The sequence below is a fragment of the Carlito syrichta genome, unplaced genomic scaffold (genome assembly GCF_000164805.1).
Source record: "Carlito syrichta isolate Samal-C Ts95f unplaced genomic scaffold, Tarsius_syrichta-2.0.1 Scaffold303363, whole genome shotgun sequence".
Taxonomy (NCBI): Eukaryota; Metazoa; Chordata; class Mammalia; order Primates; family Tarsiidae; genus Carlito; species Carlito syrichta.
In genome coordinates, this window is record NW_007247459.1 from 154,550 (window position 1) to 175,716 (window position 21,167).

Genomic DNA, 21,167 nt, shown 5'->3' on the forward strand with positions numbered 1-21,167 from the left:
GTCGGTGGGCGACGGCGTGGTCTTCTCCGACGGCGACGTGCTGGCCGACGCGCCCGACTCCTCCTTGCTGCCCTTGCGCGCCTTGGCCTTCTTGTCCTTGCGCTCGGCCGCGTCCCCGCTCTTGCCGCCGGCCGCGCCGGCGCGGCCCATCTTGCCGTGCACCAGGCCGCCCAGGCCGCCCATGTTCTTCTTCAGCTTGATGCCCAGCGTCTTGCTGAAGCTGCCCAGCTTGTTGGCCACGGAATCCGCGCGCGTCTTGTCCTTCTCCTTGCGCTGCCTGTCCTTGTCCTTGTCCTTGCCGTTCTTGCCGTTGTTGCTGTTGGAATTGCTGCACACCGAGTCGCGGTCCGAGTCCAGTGAGTCGGCCAGGGACTGCACGTCCTCCCCCGCCGAGGCCGTCGGGGACTCCGGCTGCGCCAGGGGCGCCTGTGGGGGGAGAGGAGCGCGCAGAGGAGCGGTAGTTAGAGCAGAGCTGCCCCGTGTCGCGAGGAGGGTTTCTCTTGGCTTACTGTTGGTGTTGTGGAGGGCCTGGTGGGACCTCTGATCTGCGCGCACCACCTGGAGAGGAAGGTGGGCTGCGCTCACTCGCCTGCTCTCTGGTGGATGCAGGTGGCCGGCAGCCTGGAACCCTGCTGGGGAGTGGGGCAGGGTACAGATGCCTCACTTAGCTGTGAACCTCAGAGCCTCGGCATGATTTGGAATCGTCAGGCCCAGACTCTGGCCCTCCAGCCCTGGTGAGGCTGCCTGCTTGACCAGGCACAGGGCCCAGGCCAGCCTCTCTGAATAGGTGTAGGCCTTCTGGCTGGGAGGACAGTTTACCTGCATCCAAGTGTTTCTCCTACAGAGATGTCTCATACGCTCACTTCTGGCAGGGGATAGAAACCTTGCCCTCACAAGGCAAGAATTTTTATTCAGAAAATCTTTTAACACCCGTCCCTGAATCAGCAATGACAAATCATGTTAGGGTTTCCTTCTCAATTTTGCCATGTGGAGTGCTAAATGGAGAAGGATTCTGAAATAGGCCTGGGATCAGCAGTAAGAGATGTTACCGTTCCAAAAAAGGCCTCCTGAGGGGTGTGGGGCCTCACTGGCAGGGGACATATCTGTGCACACCCTAGATCAGGCCTGTCCATGGGGGCGGGGTGGGGGGGAGGAGCAAGGCCACATGAGAACATGGCCGAGGCCTGTATCTGGAGCAGGTAGGAGTCTGGGAAGGGAAGTGGGAGGGGGACAGAGGACAGGCAGCACCTATGGCTGCTTTGCAGAGGGACCGTCCTGGGTGAGGAAACAATTCTGACAGTGTCATTGATACAAAGGACAGAGCCCCTCATGCCAGCTGCAGGAACTGGTGCTCATAGCCAAACAGGCTTTCCTGGTCTCCAAGGAAGGAGCCTGGGAGAAGGCCCACTGCTCCCCCATTTTGTTTTTGTCCTCTCCCCAACCCCTAGCAGGTCCAAGAGATGGTGACCCTCCTGTGACCAGGTCACCCAGGAGCAAAAGTGGGCAAATCCAGCCCCCACTCCTTCCAGTCTGAAATTCTCTTTCCCCTTCTGATCCATGTGCCAGAGACACAAAAGAGCGGAGATTGGACCCAGGAAGGCCGGTATACCTGGTGCTTGGAGGAGCCCATGGGGAGCACAGGCAGCGAGGAGCGTGGGCTGGAGGGACCCCGGCCAGGGTTGTCTGCTGGGAGCCCTGCATGTGTCGTGTGGGCCACGGGGCCTGGCAAAGGTTGCTGCTCGCTGCAAGGCAGAGCTGTGCCCAGCCCCAGAGCCTCCTGATATCAGATCCGGATTCCGTCACCCCCACACAGGTGCCAGGAAGAACAGCCATGGCACCACTGCCTACCCAGGCCTACTCACACCTGCCACGACTGCTTATGACATCAATAAAATGGGGTGTCGGTACCTCCCTGAAGGAGCCCCATGGAATTAAGTGCAGGTAAGGCTGAGGTCTGGGAGCTCAGCACTACCCAGTGCTGACTCCACCTGCTGCCATCCGACTCCCCTCCTGTTTCTCCTTGAATAATTCCTTGTGAGCCCCATTCTCTGCCTAAGTACACTGGTGTCTGGGGAGGACCAATTATATGCAAGCAGTGTTTTACAGATCCTCTTCCCTGGCAGTTTGCTACAGAGATTACAGAAAACATCAATCAGTCAGACTCTTAGAATGATTCCCTCTCAGCATCTGCAAGCAGGGGCAGCCCAACACCGCCGGGGCAAGAGCTTGGTGGGGTGGGCAGACCCCTCCTCACCCTGCCAGCTCTACTCACCCTTGGGCGGGGGAGGGGCCACTGAGGAAACACATTCTCAGTTCCCTGCTTTTTGGAGGACCCACACACAGTTTATAATTAATTTGGCTTTGCGGCAGCACATTGTGTTCTGATCTCAACAGAGATGGTTTTGTGTTGTGACTTGCCTGTGGTTTGTTTTCTGAGTGGGTGTGTTTATTCCTCTCCTTCTGCAGAAAATGGGGATGAAAATCCCCTAGCCAGAGCGCATGCTTGCATGCACACATGCCTACACTCGTGTGCACACACGAACCAAATGCATCCAGAGCAACCAAAGCCATTTCAGTCCACACCCAGGGTGGCCCTGGCCGAGGATGGCTTCAGGCAGGACTGGGGTGGGCAAGCACTTAGGAGGGCCTGAGAGGGTGCGCCCTGGCCAGGCTGGAGCTGAGCGCCTCGCCCCAACACCAGATCAGGTTCCGGGACCCGCCAGGCTCACCCGCGTCTCGGAGGGGATCCGGATCCACGTCACATTCATGTAGCTGTGCAGGAGGTTCAGCTTGGCCTCTAGCGACAGGATGAGGCTGCAAGAAAGGAAAACTGAATGGGCCAGCTGGCCTTGCACGCGCCCCCCCCGCCAGCATGCACCTCGGCCCTTCCCTAGGAAGCCCAGGGACAGCCCTCCCTGCAGGGTGTTGGGGAGGGCAGCTCAGGGTCTTACTTGGCCAACCGTGCATTGTCATTGTCATCCTTCCCCCACTCCCAGTCCTTGCCAGGGTCCACTGCAAAGTGCAGAGGCAGCAGCTTGTGCTCGGAGTCGGTCAGGGGGATCACGGCTGGAACAGAGAGACAGAGCCATGCTGGGAGACCCAGCAGTCCTCCAGGACAGGAGGGGATTCCACAGCCAGGTGGAATCAGATGGAGATACACACAGAATATCTGTGCCAGCAGGAGCATTGAGATCACGGGTTGCAAAAACACTGTTGGCTGTTAATGTTTCCTCTTCATCATGAATACTGAAGAGCAGCTGGCAGCATCACCTGGACTCGGGGCTCTCTGGGTCTGTCCCATTGCAGATATTCCATCGGGCATTGGGTGGGAAAAGGATGTTGCTGCTTCTGCTGTTTCTGAGGACCCTCCTGAGCGTGCAAGCCAGGCGAGCAAGGGTGTGGCTGAGCTCTGCTGGTTTGTGGTTTCATGCAGAGTCTGGATCAGGGCCTGGGACTTGCGGACCCTCAGGGCCCCGCCCACAGGGACAGACAAGCAGGTTAACCAACACCTCCTCATGTCAGGTAGTGGTGAACCCTGGGAGGGTGTACAGCAGGCGGAAGGCGGCGAGGCCAGGGATCCTCTTGAGGCAGTCACGTGTAGGGGGGGCTGTGGTGAGGAGTGACCACTGGTCATTTCTCAGAGGGACTGATTCATTACAAAACCTCTTGAGTGACACATCCCACTGGTGGGGATCCTGGCCCACCCCAGAAAGGTTGAGGTGGAGGGGGCTGTCTGCAGGTTTGGGGTCATCTAGGCGCTTCTGAGCCACTGCAGGACCCAGTAAGAGGAGTCCCTCATGACAACGGCCAACTCCTCCTAAGGGTGTTGTCAGACGCAGGGAGCGGGAAGAAGTGGGAGGTGGCATCCCCGGTCCTGCCCTCTGAGCGAGCCGCAGCCTCCTCTGTGGGCTCCAATGGCGTTCCTGCCCGCCTCTCTCACAGGAGTCACAGCAGAGAAGCACAACCCAGGCCCCAGCCAGCGGCTCTGCTGCTCTGCTGGAGCAGACTGCCCCTAATTGGTGGCAAGGGCGCCACAAGAATAGAAAGGCAAGTAAATACACGTAGTCCAAGATCGAATGCCACTAATAGCTGATCTACTGAGAAACGGGAACAGTTGACTCAGTGCTGCCCTCCAGTGTTGTTAAAGAGAAAACATGACCACAATCTGTTCTACTCCTCCCTCCCTAGGCCTATATAAGGAAAAGTCAGCTTTGCTGACCACTGACCAGCTCCGAGATGTTCATCACTCTGGCTTGGGACTGGGCAGCACAGTGCTCTGGTATGGGCGGTCAGGGCGGCTAGGCCTGCCTTGGCTGCAGCCTGCTGTGTCTGCCTTGACTTGGCCACCCTTTCCAGGGGAGACACACCCGGGGAGGGCTGCCGGGCTAGCTCAGGGACAGCCTCCCTCAGTGATGCCCAGCGGCCTGGTTCCACGAGTCACCACACAGACAGAGGGGGTTGGCCTGGCATCCTTGTGGGGCGGGCAGTGGGGGAGTCTCTCCCTGTTGATGTTGCTTCTCAGACTTTTTGAGAGCAGTGCAGCTCCCTGGAGTTCTAGGCCCCCATGCACAGATGGGCCAGACCAGAGTGTCCAGGAAAAGGACCTGAGACCCACATTTGACATAAGCATCCCCATGGTTCTTAAAATCAGGCAAATTTGGAAAATACCGTTCTATAACAATAATAATCAGAAGCAGTTCCTGTGGATGCTACTGGGGAATTTCAGGTCCTTCCCAGGGCAGAGTTACCACTGGAAAGCATCTGCCCAGCCCCTTCCCCAGCCTCCCCCAGCATTCTGGAGGGAACAGGTGCCTGGCTGCCCCGTGGGTATGAGCAGAGGCAAGCTGGGAAGTGCTGGGTGATATAAGGCATGGGAACTTCTCCCCACTCCTCTCTGTCCCTGGCACCTGCAGAAGACTGTGGGTCCCCACTTGGAGAAGGGCTGCCTGCCAATCAGGAACTCCTGCTTTTTACTTTGTGTGGGAACCCAGTCTCTATGGTTAAGCCACTATGGTTCTGGTGTGTGTGTTTCAGATAAACCACTACAGCCAGGACAACACCATAGCCTCATACCCTCACCTCCCTACCGTGGGTCTCTTGGGAACTTCTTCCACAGCTGGGCTGGAACTGGTCCCCTGGGTGCCCACAGCTTGAGCACACTGTTGGAACACACTCAGAAGCGCTGGTGTCTGCCACCTGGAAGGTCCTGGCAGTCTCTCAGCGTCACTCTTGGTGAGGTGAAGGCCAGGTACTGAGAGAGGCTCCGAGGATAGACGTGCTCACAACTGAAGACTCTCAGGGGCTGTAAGGAAGGCATCTTCTCTACAGGGGATCAGCTTCCCCACTGTAGTGAGGGCTGGAGCTGCATTGCCCCGAGATCCCAGGGAGGCTGTAAAACAGCCTCTGCCTCTTACTGTACATGATGACTTTTCCCTATTGGAAACCTGATCTTAGCCAGGAGGGTAGCCGCACGGCAGGTTGCCCTCTGCCGGCAAATGTCAAGAACAGCAACTACTTTTAAAAATAAGCATGGAAAGGTGTTTTTTGTTTGTTGTTTTCTTTTTCTTTTTTTTAAAGAGTTCCCTCCTGTCTTTTAGCCTGGAATCATCTAGGCACCATCTCAAACTAGCCTGGACATATTTTAAATATTTATTTCCCAAAACAGAGTGGAGATTCCTGGTTTCTGTTTAGGATTAGGATGTGAAAAGCTGTAAGAGCATTTTCCACCATTACACCAAGTCAAACAAACTGAAAATTCACAACTTGTCTTTAACCACCAGAGAGCTGAAGTCACAGAGGAACCAATTCACCCCAAGACTAAGGAAAGACAAGAGCCTCCAGGGAGAGCCAGACATGAGCTTAAAAGGGCTGACTCAGCTGAATTTAGAACTCAGCTAAAATGGCTAAATTGGTAAAGGAAGAGTGCTGCTAGTGAAATGATACAGAGCCCTGGGGACTTAAGATGTAAAACAACGTCATGTGCACTTTCAGGTCCTTTCCATAGGACCTAACCTGGTGCTCCCAGAGAAAGACTGGCAAAAATTCTGAGAAAGTGTCCTTTGTGAATATTTGTCTTCCATTTCTACTAAGAAACAAAAGTTTATATTGCAGAAGGTGGGGTGGGGCAACACACACCAGATACACTAAAGATGGTGTTCTTGTCACTCTGGTTAAGCCTTTGTGTTAGGCAGTCTCTATATCCCTGGATCTGGGGAGAGGGGTGACCACCCCAGCTGTCCTGACAAGTAAGACTGATTCTAACCCAGACACTAAAGACCTAGCAAAAGGAAAGGCATGCCTGTTTCCAGGAATAAAAGAGATTCACCAGTCTTTACGCTCCCACTCAAGATGTCTGGATTTCAACAACAACAACAAAACCTATAATTTTCTTACTGATAAGGGATAAAGCAATTCACAGAACAAGACTCAGATATGACACAGGTGTCGAAACTGTCAGATGAGAAGTTTAAAATAACTGATTAATAAGACTCTACTAGAAAAGATGGATACTGTGCAGGATTTGGTAGTTAATTTCAGTGGAGAGAAAAAATTTCTAAGAAAGAAATGAAAATCCTAGACATGAAAAAAACACAATAATAGAGACGAAGAATGTCTTCATAAGGCTGGTCAGTAGACTTTATACAGCTGAGCAAAAAATCTGTGACCATTAAGACAGGTCTTTAGAAATTATATCAATGGGCTGATCGTGGTGGCTCAAGACTGTAATTCCAGCACTTTGGGAGGCCAAGGTGAGAGGAATGCCTGAGCCTGCAGGTTCAGGACCAGTCTGGGCAACATGGTGAGATCTCATCTCTACAATAAAAATAAAAAAATTAGCCAGGAATGGTAGCACATGCCTGTAGTTCTGGCTACTTGGAAGACTGAGGTAGAAGGATCACCGGAGCCCAGAAGGGGTCGCTGTGAGTGTGCCACTGTACTCAGGCCTGGGCGATGGAGTGAGACTCCAACTCAAACAAACAAACAAAAAAAAAAAAAAAAAAAAAAGAAAAAGAAATACCAATGAAACACAAAGAGAAAAGGGGGTGGGAAACAGAACAGAGCATCTAAGAGCTGTGGGACAATATCAAACAGTCTAAGTTCTGTGTAAATATAAATCCAGAAGGAGAAGAGAAAGAAAGCAAGACAAAACACATTTTTAAAGAGAATGGTTAAGAATTTTCCAAAATTAATGACAAACACCACCATAGACCCAAGAAACTAAAAGAACACCAAGCAGGAAAAATAACAAAAATATGCCTATAATAGCATCTTAAAACTTCTGAAAACCAAAGATAAAGAGAAAATTTTGAAGGCAACCAGGGGGAAAATATACATTACATATAGAGAAACAAAGATAAGAATTAGGCCAGGCACAGTGGCTCACACCTGTAATCCCAGCACTTTGGGAGGTGGAGGCAACAGGATTGCCTGAGCCCAGGGGTTTGAGACCAGCATGGACAACTTGGTGAGACCTCATCTCTTGCCTATGGTTCTAACTACTTAGAAAGCTGAGGCTTTGGATTGCCTGAGCCTAGCAGATTGAGGCTGCAGTGGTCCTGAGCAAGCCACTGTACTCCAGCCAGGGCAACAGCGAGACTCTGACTCAAAAAAAAAAAAGAAAAAGAACTATAGTAGACTTTTCATGATAAAACAGGGAAGCCAGAAGATGATGGAGTAACATTTTTAAAGTGCTGAAAGAAAAAAATGCTAATGTAGAATTCTATACCTAGCAAAAATATCTCTGGAGACCCAAGTTAAGGTGACCAACATGAGGCAGCTAGAGTGTATTTCTCCACGGAATAAAACAAGATGGAGTTTGCTCAGTACCCAGAGAGGAACCAGCCAGCAGCATATCCCACAACTCACACACACACACACAAAAGTGATAATGAACACATAGTGCAAAGAAGAGAAAAATCCATTGATCTGGGCTAGAACTAGCTAGACTCTTACCTGGACCACTGAAGACCAATAGCAGCCTCCAGACACAGTGGGGAAGGTAAGTGAGGGGAATTCAGAAGTGTTGTGTTCCTGCTCAGACTTGGGTGGGCCTCCTGAGCCTGTAGAGATCCATTACCCCAGGGAAACTGCTTTACCCATTGTTGTGTTTTGTCAAAACCCACGTGGAGTGGTGAAGCCTCAGCTGCCATAGTCCAGAAAGTCAACCCTTACATGGCTGTTTCTTAGCCAGCCTGGGAGGAGATGGACCCCATGGGCAAACCCTAAAGGAGTTCTGCGCTCCTACTATGGACTTGGAGGGCCTTGTGAGCCTTGCAGGACTCCAGTTCCTCATGGGAAACTGCCAAAACCCACGTGGAGTTGTGAAGCCTCAGATGCCATAGCCAGGAACTCAACCTTTATGTGGCTGCTTTCTAGCCAGCCTAGGTGGGGACAGGACCCAAGTGCAAACTCTGCAGTCAGTTCCTGGCTGGGGCAGGCTATATGAGAACAACTGAATCACTGAGGCCAGCTGTATTTTGACATTCAGATCGTAAACTACCTGAGACTGCGGATGGAGCTGGATGGGACATGTTGCCATAGTGTAACCTCTCACTCCCCGTGTAAACTCTTCTATGCTTTCCCTGCATGGCCACATTGCCCTGGTGGCCTGGGACTCCATCCTAATCTCTACTGGAGTGGCCAGGAGCACTCACTTGTGGGGTGCCTAGGCCCCTTTCCATCCATATTTCCCTCGAAGGCTCAAAACAGAGAACTTAGGTAATCCTGCCCTCTGCCTAGGTTGGCTGAGCATTTCTTTGGAACAGCACTCACCAAGGAGGAACCCCACAGCCACCAACACAGCTGGCTTTCTTCCACAAGTACCACCTCCTGGTTGGAGGTCAAATAGCACAGCCATCACATCAGATATAATTCCTCATGTCTGAGGAAGGCCTGATCCCAGACCTTAGCTAACACCACCTTCCAAGATACTCCGGCCACTCAGGAGGTCATAAGCCAGTGCAGGTACTCATCACAGAACTGCCACAACTGGAAATTAAGAAATTCATCATACCAAAGCCTACATATAACAAAGGGAAGCCTACAGTGCCTAAGTCAGGCCTCTGCCAACCTCAAATAAGAATTAGTACACCCAAATGAAAGGAACCAGAAAAATAATTCTGACAATATGAAAAAAAATTCTCCAACACCCAACACCAATGAGCCGTAACCAAAATGAAACCTTTGAGATTATAGACACAGAATTCAAAAACTTGATTATCAAATTGATCAATGAGCTTCAGGAAAAACTTGAAAACCAACATAAAGGGGGAAAAAAAAATTCAGGGCACAGATGAAAAATTCTCCAGAGATAGACACTTAAAAAATAAAGCTGGAATTCTAGAAATAAAATAATCATTCAGGGAATTACAAAATGCATGGAAAGTTTTAACAGTAGATGAGAACAAGCAGAAGAAAGAATCTCAGACTTGAAGATAAGGCTTTTGAATTAACCCAAGCAGACAACAATAAGAAAAAAAAATCAAGAAAATGGAACAAAGTCTCAAGAAATGTGAGATTATATAAAATGTCCAAACCTAGGTATTTCTGAGAAAAAAGAGAAAGCAACAGGTTTGGAAAACCTAATTGAGAGAAAAATTGAGGAAATCTTGCCAGAGGCTTAAACATCTAGATACAAGAAGCCCAGAAGACTCATTACAAAATGGTAAACCCAAAGGCATATAATCATCTGGTTATGCAAAGTTAATGTGAAGGAAATAATTTTAAGAGAGTGAGACAAAAGCATCAAATAACTTACAAAGGTAAACCTATCAGACTAACAGACTTCTCAGAAGAAACTCTACAAGCTAGAAGGGATTAGGACCCCATCTTCAATCTTCTCAAACAGAATAACAGTCAGCCAAGGATTCGGTATCCCACAAAATGAAGTTTCATAAATGAAGTCTTTCTCAGACAAAGACATGCTGAGGGAATTTGTCACTAGTCTGGCTTTACAAGAAATAGTCAAAGGAGTTATAAATACTGAAACAAAAGGTCAAAATACACCAATAGAAAAATGCTGGAAATTCCGAAGCCCACAGGCCTTATGGAAGACCAACACAATAGAGAAATGAATAAATAAAACAACCAGATAACAACCAATATGGTGAATGGAACAGTACCTTACATATCATTATTAATTCTGAATGTAAATGGTCTCAATGCCCTATTAAAAAGATACAGACTAACAGAATGAATTAAAAAAAAAAAAGCAACACAACCCAAATATCTGCTGCCTTCAAGAAACCCACTTAACACATAAAGCTACTATTGATTCAGAGTAAAGTGGTGGGGGGAAAATATTCCAGGCAAATGGAAACCAAAAGTGAGCTGGAGTAGCCATTCTCATATCAGATAAAACAGACTTTAAATTAACAACAGTAAAAAAAAAAAAAAAAAAAAAAAAACAACAATGATTGTTATATAATGATAAAGGGACCAACCCAATGAGAAGATATAACAATTTAAAATATATATGTGCCTAATACCAGAGCCTCAAACTTTATAAAACAAATTCTACTAGACCTAAAAAAGAGAGAAACAGCAATACAATAATAATGGTACTCTTCAGCCCTCCACTGACAGTAATATGTCATCAAGGCAGAAAGTCTGCAGAGAAACATTGGAGTTAAATTGGACTCTATAGCAAATGGAACTAAGAGACATCTACAGAACCTTCCACCCCAAAACTACAGACTATATATTTTTTCATCAGCACATGGAATATTCTCCAAGATAGACTAAAAAATAGGCCACAAATCAAATCTCTTATCAATTAAAAAAATTCAAAATCACATCAAACACCCTCTCAAACACAGTGGAATAAAACCAGAAATTAACTCCAAGGAGAACTCACAAAACCAAACAAAAACATGGAAGTTAATCAATCTGCTTCTCAATGTCCCTTGGGTCAAAAAATGAAGTCGAGATGGAAATTTAAAAGTTCCTCAAAATGAATGACAACAATGAAACAAGTTATAAAAACCTCTGGAACATAGCCAAAGCTGTGCTCAGAGTAAAATTTGTAGTGTTTACAGTCTACATTAATAAGACTGAAAGGTCACTTATCAACAACCTAATACTACATCTCAAGAAACTAGAAAAACAGGAACAAATCAAACCCATAGCTAGCAGAAGAAAAGAAATAGTGAAGATCAGAGCAGAACTAAATTAAATTGAAATAAAGAAACACAAAGGATCAATGAAACAAAAAGTTGGTTCTTTGAAAACATAAAAAAAATTGATAGACCACCAGCTAGATTAATTAAGAAGCAGAGAGAGAAGATACACATTAGCTCGATCAGAAATGAAAATGGAAACATCACAACTGATATGATGGAAATTCAAAAGATCTTCAGAGACTATCATGAACACCTCTATGCAAACAAACTAGAAATCTAGAGGAAATGGATAAATTCTTGGGAACATACAACCCCCTAATCTTGAATCAGGAAGGAATAGAAACCCTAAACAGAACAATAATGAGCAGTGAGATTGAAACAGTAATGAGAAGCCGTTCAGCAACAACAAAAAAGTCCAGGACCTGATAGACTCACAGTCAAATTCTACCAGACCTTCAAAGAAGAAATGACATGGCTATTCCACAAGACGAAGAGGAGGTAATCCTCTCCAGCTCATTCTATGAGACCAGTATTATTCTGATGCCAAAGACAGGAAAAGACATGACAAAGAAAAAAAACCTACAGACCAATGTCCCTTATGAACACAGGCACACAAATCCTCAACAAAATATTGGTAAACTGAACTCAGTAACACATTAAAGAAAAACACCACGACCAAGTGGGTTTTATCCTGGTGATACAAGGGCCATTCAACATATGCAAGTCAATAAACATGATCCACTACATAAAGAAAATTAAAAACAAAGCCATATAGTCATTCCAATAGATTCAGAAAAAGCATTTGATAAAATCCAGCATCGCTTTATGATAATAACCCTCAGCAAAAGAGGCACAGAGGGAGTATTCCTCAAAATAATAAAAGCCCCATATGACAAACCCACAGCCAACGTCATCCTAAAAGAAGGAAAGTTGAATACATTCCTCCTTACAACTGGGACAAGGAAAGGATGCCCGCTTTCACCATTCCTATTCAATATAGTACTGGAAGTCCCAGCCAGAGCAATCAGGCAAGAAAAAGAAAGCATATCCAAATTGGAAGTGAAGAAATCAAACGATCTCTGTATGTTGACAATATTGTCTTACACCTAGAGAATCCTAAAGACTTCTCCAAAAGACTCCTGGACTTGATAGATGAATCTGGTAAAGTTTCAGGATAGAAAATCAACATATACAAATCAGAAGCACCACTATACACCAATAGTGACCAAACTGAGAATCAAAACAAGAACTCAATTCCATTAAAAATAGCAGCCAAAAAATGAAAATAACCTAGGAATATATTTAACCAAGGAGGTGAAAGACCCCTATAAGGATACCTACAAAACTCTGTTGAAAGCAATTGTAGAGGACACAAACAAATGGAGAAACACTGTGAAAGCAATTGTAGAGGACACAGACAAATGAAGAAACAGCCCATGCTCATGGACTGGAAGAATCAGCACTGTTAAAATGACCATATTACCCAAACTAATCTACAGATTCAATGCAATCCCTAACAAGTGACCAACATCATTTTTTACAGAATTAGAAAAAACTATTATAAAATTCATATGAGAAACAAAGCCAGAATAGCCAAAGCAATCCTAAGCAAAAAGAACCAGCTGGAAGCATCACATTGCCTGACTTCAAATTATACTGCAAGGCATGATACTGGTATAGGAATAGACATATTGACCAATGGAACAGAATAGAGAATCCAGAAATAAACCCAAATACTTACAACCAACTGATCTTTGACAGAGCAGACAAAACACACACTGGGGAAAGGACACCCTGTTCAACAAATGGTGCTGGGAAAATTGGATAGCTACATGCAGAAAATTAAAACTTGATCCCTATCTCTTCCCATATACAAAATTAACTCGAGACGAATTAAAGAGTTAAATGTCATATCTGAAATCATAAAAATCCTAGAAGAAAACCTAGGAAAAACTCTTCTGGACATCAGGCAAAGAATTTATGGCTAAAATCCCCAAATCAAATGCAACAAAAACAAGTGGGGCTTAACTAAACTAAAAAAAAAAAAAAAAAAGCTTCTGCACAGCAAAGACATAGTTAATAGAGCAAATAGGCAACCTACAGAATGGGAGAAGATATTCACAAACTCTATATCTGACAAGGACTAATATCCAGATTGTACAAATAACTCAAACCAGCAAGAAAAAAGCAAATAACCCCATTTAAAAGTGGGCAAATGACATGAACAGACATCTATCAAAAGATGACATACAAATGACCAACAAACATAGGAAAAAAATGGTCAACATCACTAACTGTCAGGGAAATGCAAATTAAAATCACAGTGAGATACCACTTATACCAGTTAGAATGGCCATTATTTAAAAAATCAAAGACGATAGATGCTGGCATGGATGTGGAGAAAAGGGGATGCTGATAGTGTTGGTAGGAGTGTAAATTAGTACAACCTCTAGGGAAATTGGTATGGAGATTTCTTAAAGAACTAAAAGTAGATATACCATTTGATCCTGCAATCTCACTACTGAATATCTACCCAAGGAAACAGAGGTCATTATACGAAAAAGACACCTGCACCCACATGTTCATCACAGCAATTGCAAAGATGTGGAATCAACCTAAATGCCCATCAACCAATCAGTGAATAATGAAAATGTAGTATATACACACTATGGAATACTATTCAGCTATCAAAAGAATGAAATAATGTCTTATGCAGCAACTTGGATGGAACTGGAGAACATCATCTTAAGAAAACGAACACAAAACAGAATAGAAAACCAAATACCATGTTCTCATAAGTGGATACTAAACCAAGGATCTGCAACGATATAGAGAACAGTGTAATGGACACTGGAGACTCAGAAGAGAGAAGGTGGGAAGGGGTAGAGGGACAAAAAAAAAAAAAAATCACCTATTGGGCACAATGTACACAGGTGGGAATGATGGGTACACTTAAAGCAAAGACCAAAAACTATTTGTACCCTCTAAAGCTATTGAAATAAAAAAAAAATCTCTGAGACATGAAGAAGACAGAAATACTTTTTCAAACAAAAGTGAGCAAATTCATTGTCTGCAGATCTGCACTATAGGAAATGTGAAAGGAAATTATTCAGGTGCAAGAAATATGCTATCCATAGGAACGTGGATTTATAAAATTGAGAGTACTAGAAATGAAATAAATGAATGTGAAAAATACAATTCCTTTTAATTGCTCTGAGATAACTGTCTAAAGTAAATAGCATTATGTGTCTACAGCAGATATAAAAATAAAATGCCTGATAATAATAACAGAATGGGAGGAAGGGATTAGGTATACACTATCATAATATCCTTATACAACATGGGAAGTAGAATAATATTACTTGAGAATAGAATCTCATTAATGAAAGATGTTTAATGTAAGCTTTAGGGAAACCACTAAGAATTAAAAACAGATAAAATAATAAGTTTGATAGTGGGTATAAAATAAAGCCATTAAAAAGCTCAATCAATCCAAAATAAGACAGAAAAAGAGGAACAGAAAGAACAAAGGACAGGCACAATAAATAGAAAAGAGCTAGCAAGATGGTAGATTTTAATCCAACCATGTCATTAATACTATTAATGACAATGGTCAAAACATACCAATTAAAAGATAAAATTGTCAGATTGAGAAAAAAATCAAAACCCAAGTATATGCTGTCTACAGGAACACTACTCTAAATATAAAGACATAGATACGTTAACAGATATTTACTAAGAAAAACAAAGCTAGAGTAGCCATGGTATCAAAGTAGACTGCAGAACAAGGAGTTTACCACAAGGCTGTTACCAAAGAAAAAGAGGAATCTTACATAATGACAAAGGGATCAGTTCTCCAAGAAGACACAATAATCCTGTGTGTGTGCACCCTCCTGAAAATGTTGCTTCAAAGTACAGGAAGCAAATACTAACAAAAATGAAAGTCGTAGACGAATAAATGTATTACAGTCAGAAACCTCGCTCTTCTCTCAGTAGTTGACAGAGTGAGGAGGTAGAAATCAATAAGGTTTGGAGACCCAGACTGCACTGTCAGGCAAGTGGAGGTAGCTGACTTTTAAAGAGCCCAACAAGAGCAGAATACACACTCTCTTCAAGTGCATATGGAATGTTCACCAAGACAGCACATTCTTAGCCAATCTTAGCACATTTAAAAGAACAGAAATCATAAAAAGTTTTTCAGATCATAACTGAAACTGTAAACCAATAACAAATATTTGAACAAGTTCCAAGTATCTGGAACTTAAACAACCTGCTTCTAAATAATCCACGAGTCAGAATAAGTCTCATGGGAAATTAAAAAACAGTTTGAACAGGATGAAAATGCAAATATAACACATCAAAATGTGTGTGCTGTAGCTACAAGAGTATTTAGGGGAAAACTTACAGCATTAAAATGCTTACATTAGATAAGAAAAGAGGTCTTGAGTTAGTAATCCAAATTTGTACCTTAAGAAACTAGAAAAATAATATCAAATTAAACTCAAAGCAAGGAGGAAGGAGGGAAATAATGATAAAAAAGAAATCAATAAAAATAAAGACAGAAAAATAATAGAAAAAAACCCCAGTGAAACCAAAAGCCGGTTCTTGGGAGAAACTAATAATGGAGAACAATTATGCAAACTGTTACCCCTGAATCCAAGTTTTAAGCAGGAAAAATGGTAAACTAGGCTTTTAAATCATTTTAGGCCATTGGGACATTCCTGCTAGTCAATACGTATTTGTCATATTTTAAGGGCACATATTAAAAAATTGAACTTTCTATTGTGCAGTAACTGCAAATTCACACGCAACTGTCTGTATACACATCTCTCGGTTTCCCCCAGTTGTAAGGTCTTGCTAGCTGTACACAATGTCACAACCAGGATACTGACTTTGATAAATTCCACCAATTGCATTCAGATGACACTGGTTTCAAATGCACTCATGTGTGTGTGTGTGTGTGTGTGTGTGTGTGTGTGTGTGTGTGTGTGTGTGTGTATTTAGTTCTGTGAAACTTTATAATATGTATGGAACTGTAATGACCTCAGTCAAGACACAGGACAGTTACTTTACCACAAGGTTCCTATGCTACCCTCTTATAAACATACCCACCTCCCTCCACCCTCTCCCTGTTCCTAACCCCTGGCCACCACTAAACTGTTCTCATATCTCTATAAGTTTGCTGTTTCAAGAATGCTACATAACTGGAATAATATAGTATGTAACCTTTTGGGACAGGTTTTTTTCACTCAGCATAATACCCCTGAGACCCATTCAAGTTATTGTGTGTGATCCTTTTACCCCTGAGCCGTATTCCTTGGTATAGAATAGATGTACCACTGTTTGTTCAACTATTTGCCTAGGAAGAACATTGGATTGTTTCTAGTTTTGGGCTATTACAAATAAAACTATTGTAAACACTGATGTACAGCTTTTTGCATAAACATAAGTCCCCCTGATGATATGGAGTTTGCTTCCTAAAATATAGCACTGTGACACAGATTAAAAGCTGCTTTCATGGCCTGTTGGATAGAATTACTACTGTTTGGCTCCACAAGATCCCCGTAGGCTCAATTTATAAACTTGTGTTTTTTCCAAGCGGCAAGCGATAAAGCTTCAGGCTGCTCTTTGCAAAAGTGTTTTTTTCTAAATTTTTATTTTTGCAAATGTCACATTTTGGGTGTGTTAAGTCTCTGTTCCCAGTAAAGGAAGAACAAACCTTGGTGCAATCACCTGTCAGCCTCGAACCTACAGTCTGGAGTTCCTGTTTACATCAGCAGCATCTCCCTCTCATCTCTACCACTGGGTTCCCCAGGGCTGCTTGGGTGCTAACCTCCTGGTTCCCTGAGCAGGACTCCCCAGGGAGGGCACTGGGGACACGCTTGGGGCTCCCTGAACTCATGCAGCCCCTGACTATGCCTCAGATGCTCACAGGCGGTTTGCATTTAGGAAGGGAAAACTGTTTAAATAGTTACCTTGTATATTGTTGCTTTAGAAAATAATAGAAATCAGTGGCATTAACACCTTTGATGAAACCTTTTCCAACCCTGAAGGTTCCTGAGAGAGAATCTACTTCATCCCAAGCCTCACTTCCCAAGCTTCCTCTCTGAGAGACACATGCTTCCCCACAGCCACCCTCTTTGGCCACCTTTCTTTGTGGAATCCTCACCAAACACCCTACCAACCCTTCACTGGCTCCAACCATTCTGTGGGGATGGTCCCTCCTTCTTCAGTTTCCTCCTCTGTAAAGTGGGGAGACGAAATGGATTAAATAGCTATTCCTGGAAAGGCCCTATAATGACACCTGTGCTCAGGAAGTACCTACAAAGAGATGAGCATGAAGGTAGGGTGCAGCCCAGGCTTTCTCCTTTGGAGAAAGCAGCTGACTGTCATCTGTGGATGCTATCGAAAAAGCATACATATGTCTAAAAGCCTCTAACATGGATTGCCAAAGCCATGCCACTCAGGTTGCCCACAGAGAACCAGTATGCCAGCTCCCGACCTTCCACTTCAAGCCCTTCCTCTCCTCATGTGCACACCCGGCCTGAGACGTGTGGTGGGATTCTTGAGCTCGAAGATGGTCAGCAGTGGCCAGGTTGCGGCAGTGGGGGCTGTATATAGGGGGAATAGGTTCTTGGGGCTGTATATAGGGGGAATAGGTTCTTGCGTACGGTGTTTCAACACAGGGAGGCGTTCGCATGCAAAGTTTAGCGAATGCCTCACATGTTTTGGAGCTTCCAGGAGCTTGGATACATGCAGATGAGATACGATGGGCCATGCAAAGGAGGAAGGGAGTGGAGGGAAGATGGGAGCCTCATCTCATAGCCAAGAATACATTTTTATCTCATCTCCAGGCTCCTCAGACACGAGGACAATGTGTCTGCTCTCCCTGGGACCTATGATTACTGTACTGACTGGATTCCGACATGGGGTGCTCACTGCAAGGTGTCCTTTGCATGGGCTCCACAGCAACTGTGTGGCAGCTGTGCTCCGCAGTGGGGGCTGGTGGGTGTCCTAGGGCTTTTCGTCCCTGGGTCTCCCATCTCCTGCTTTCCTCCAGGCTCTGGGACTTTGTGGTGGTGGCAGCTCACTCTGGCAGACCTGAGTGTCTCCTCCCCTGTGCTTCAGAGGATTCCGGGTCCCATCCTGGGAACTGCAGCATTACTGTGGCTTCTGTGTCCCTCTCCTTGCTGAGATGCCATGTGACTTGAGGGCACAAGCTGAGACTTGGTCCCTGCAACGTTCCTTGAGTCACTAAAGGAGGGCAGCAGATGGGAAGGTCCTAGGGGCACATAGGTGTGTGACAAAGAGCCTGGCTGCCCTGCAGTGGGTCATGGGGGTTGGAAGGGCAGTCTGGTCACATCCTGTTCTTGGAGGCAGGGACTGACAAGCACAAGGAATAAGTCAGCACACTGCCTGCGGCTGTGAGGGAGCCGCAAGAGCCCATACCAGCCGCTCTGCGTGGTGCCCTGGAACCAGATCCCACCATGGGGAAAAAAACAGGTCATCAGAGGTGAAAGCACCCACACCCTGCAATACTCCCCCTAGAGAGGCTGAGCCACAGTACCCTCCACATTTGTCCTTTTATGGGAGATGCCTTCATATCTGCCTTGAAGACACCAGAGAGCAGCAACTGGGATGCCTAAGAGAGACCTGAGTGCCTTTGGGGAGGATGCTGGGTATCTGAATCCCATGCTCAACAGCGGGAGACACTGGCCCTGGGGGCATCATCTTTCTCTAAACAGAGACTCCTGTGAGACTGGACAGATCTAGGTCCTGAGAAATTCCCCTCTTGTCTCCCAAGAGGCATGGGAAGCCTGAGAAGGGCTAAAAACCCAGGAAAGAGGTGCAGCCTCTGCTGACAAAAAGTGGAGAGATGACACCAGAGGCAGAGACGCCTGGTAGGCCTCAGTGATGAAACCTTCCCTTCTGTGGCCAGTGAGCTGTCTCTAAATAATAAAGAATGGTGACGTGACCTTTCTATCATAGCTGGCAGCAGCCTGGTCTCTCTCCCGTCCTGGGACACGGGTCCATGGCTGCGCCACACTTACCAGCCCCTTGCAGTTGTAATTCATGCTTGGGAGGGGGTCGGTGAGCATCCCATGCTTCTGTCACTTTTGGGACTCTATTCTGACTTGACCTTCAGGCCAGGAAACAAGCTGGCACTGAATCTTGCTGAGGGCTGGTGGGGGCTGGGTTTTGCTCGTGTGACCCTTCCATGCACGCTGTCTACGGGCAGCACTTGGAGCTTTGATGGGGGCAATTTTGTCGCTGTGTTTACTTCTCAAGCTACACACTCAGTGTGTACAATCAGAACCAGACACTGCTGAGCTTCCTGATCTGTGGTGGGCCTAGATGAGTCACTTCCCATTCCCTGAAACCACACCCAATGGCAGGGACCCTGAAACAGTCTGTCTTGCCTGTCCTTCAGTCTCCTGGGAGATTCTCTGCCTATACCAGAAACAAGAGTGACAACAGGAAGGGTCAGTTTCCTCTCGACTAAGCTGGTCACATATCCATCAGTAGCTACCATGAGAAACAGCAACTGTTCCAAACAAAACTCCCCTATTTCCCCAGCCTTGGAATTGTGTAGTGTGCAGTGGGTGGGGCTGACTCAGCATTGAAATGGCTATTTGCAGGAAATAGGAGGGTTTTGAAAAGAAACAGCGAGTTTTTGATTCAAAATCTTACTCTAGAGCAGGCTAGGTAGGCTTTTCTGTGAAAATGAGTCAGTCAATATCCTAGGCTCTGGGGGCCATGCAGTCTCTGTGGCTGCCACTTAGCTCTGCCACCGTAGTGCAAGAGCAGCCACAAACGACATACCAGTGAAGGAATATGGCTGCTGCCAATAAAACTTTATTTAAAAATAACATCCAATGTAATACTATAAGAAAATGACTGACGGTATTGGGAAAGTATGGGGGGGATGGGATTAACAGTAGCAAATATCTGTCTGGGGACGGGGAAACACCTCTTATCAACAGGGTGCCTGAATGAAACGTAATTGTACACCTAACCCTTAACTGTACCCCACAAAACCATAATAAAAAATATTGATAAAAAATTATATATATCTAGATGATATCAAACTGATTTACATGATAACAAAAGAAAAATGTATTAATTGGTTTTTACTCAACATAAGATTCCCACTTGAGAAAAAGAATATTTCAAAAAGGATATCTTAACCTAGCAAAAATAAAACCAGTTATATTATTTGCATTAAAAAAATAAAATAGGTGGGTGCCCGTGGTTTGTTAATCTCTGCACATGAAGTTTTTAAAAATTTAATTTAATTTACACCTAAGACTAATGACATCCATGTAAAATGTGTATTCATGTGAAGGGGAACTGCAGTAAGGGCTACAGAGGTTGGTGGGATTATTCATGTGGCTAGTATTTTAGATGAAACGCTGTCTCTAACATTATAATGAAAACATTTACACACACACACATACACACACACACACACACACACACACACACACACACACACACACACAGTACTTTTATGCAAACCCCCTCACTGCCCAGTGTGCACAGGCTTCCAAGGGGAGTCTCCTATCCCTCCCTGTGCTCCCCTCTGCCCATCAAGGGCGTCGCCTTCAGCAGCTCTACCCTGTCCATCTGCAGGCACACCCAGACCTACCTTGTTCCCTTTGCTGGTCTCTCTGTTCCATGGACACGAGGGCAGAGAAATGCGCTTGATCGTAGGCCAGGACCAGAGGTGAGCAGTGGCACCTGTTGGGGGGGACCTCCAAGGGCAGGTAGATCCCTCCAAATGGGATTGGGGCAAATGCTGTGGACACAAATAAGGGCGAGGGCATGAGGAGTAGGCGGGCCCTGAGAGGGGAGGCCTCTGTGCCCTGTCCCTCGCCTCTGAGGGGCTCTTTGGTAGAGGAACAGAGGGACAGGACAGGTAGACAAAGGCAGTGCTGAGGGCTGGGGCTGGAGTTTCCAAGGTGATCAGCCCCAGAACATGCTGCCCTGAGATCACACAGGCATTCTGGAGCCCTGGGGCTGGGACAACTGGGTCCCCAAGATGGT

General features: G+C 45.6%; 1 protein-coding gene across 1 annotated transcript in view; it reads right to left on the reverse strand.

The window, feature by feature from the left end:
* Positions 1-21,167, reverse strand: part of OTUD7A (OTU deubiquitinase 7A) — a gene marked incomplete at its 3' end in the record, with an annotated part of 136,242 nt that continues 115,075 nt past the window's right edge. Inside the window, exons 9-12 of the mRNA XM_021712563.1 lie at positions 20,770-20,919; positions 2,952-3,066; positions 2,730-2,814; positions 1-426 (exon numbers count right to left, since the gene is read on the reverse strand). Of these exons, the coding sequence (XP_021568238.1) occupies positions 1-426; positions 2,730-2,814; positions 2,952-3,066; positions 20,770-20,919 (776 nt within the window). The remainder of the gene's footprint in view (positions 427-2,729; positions 2,815-2,951; positions 3,067-20,769; positions 20,920-21,167) is intronic.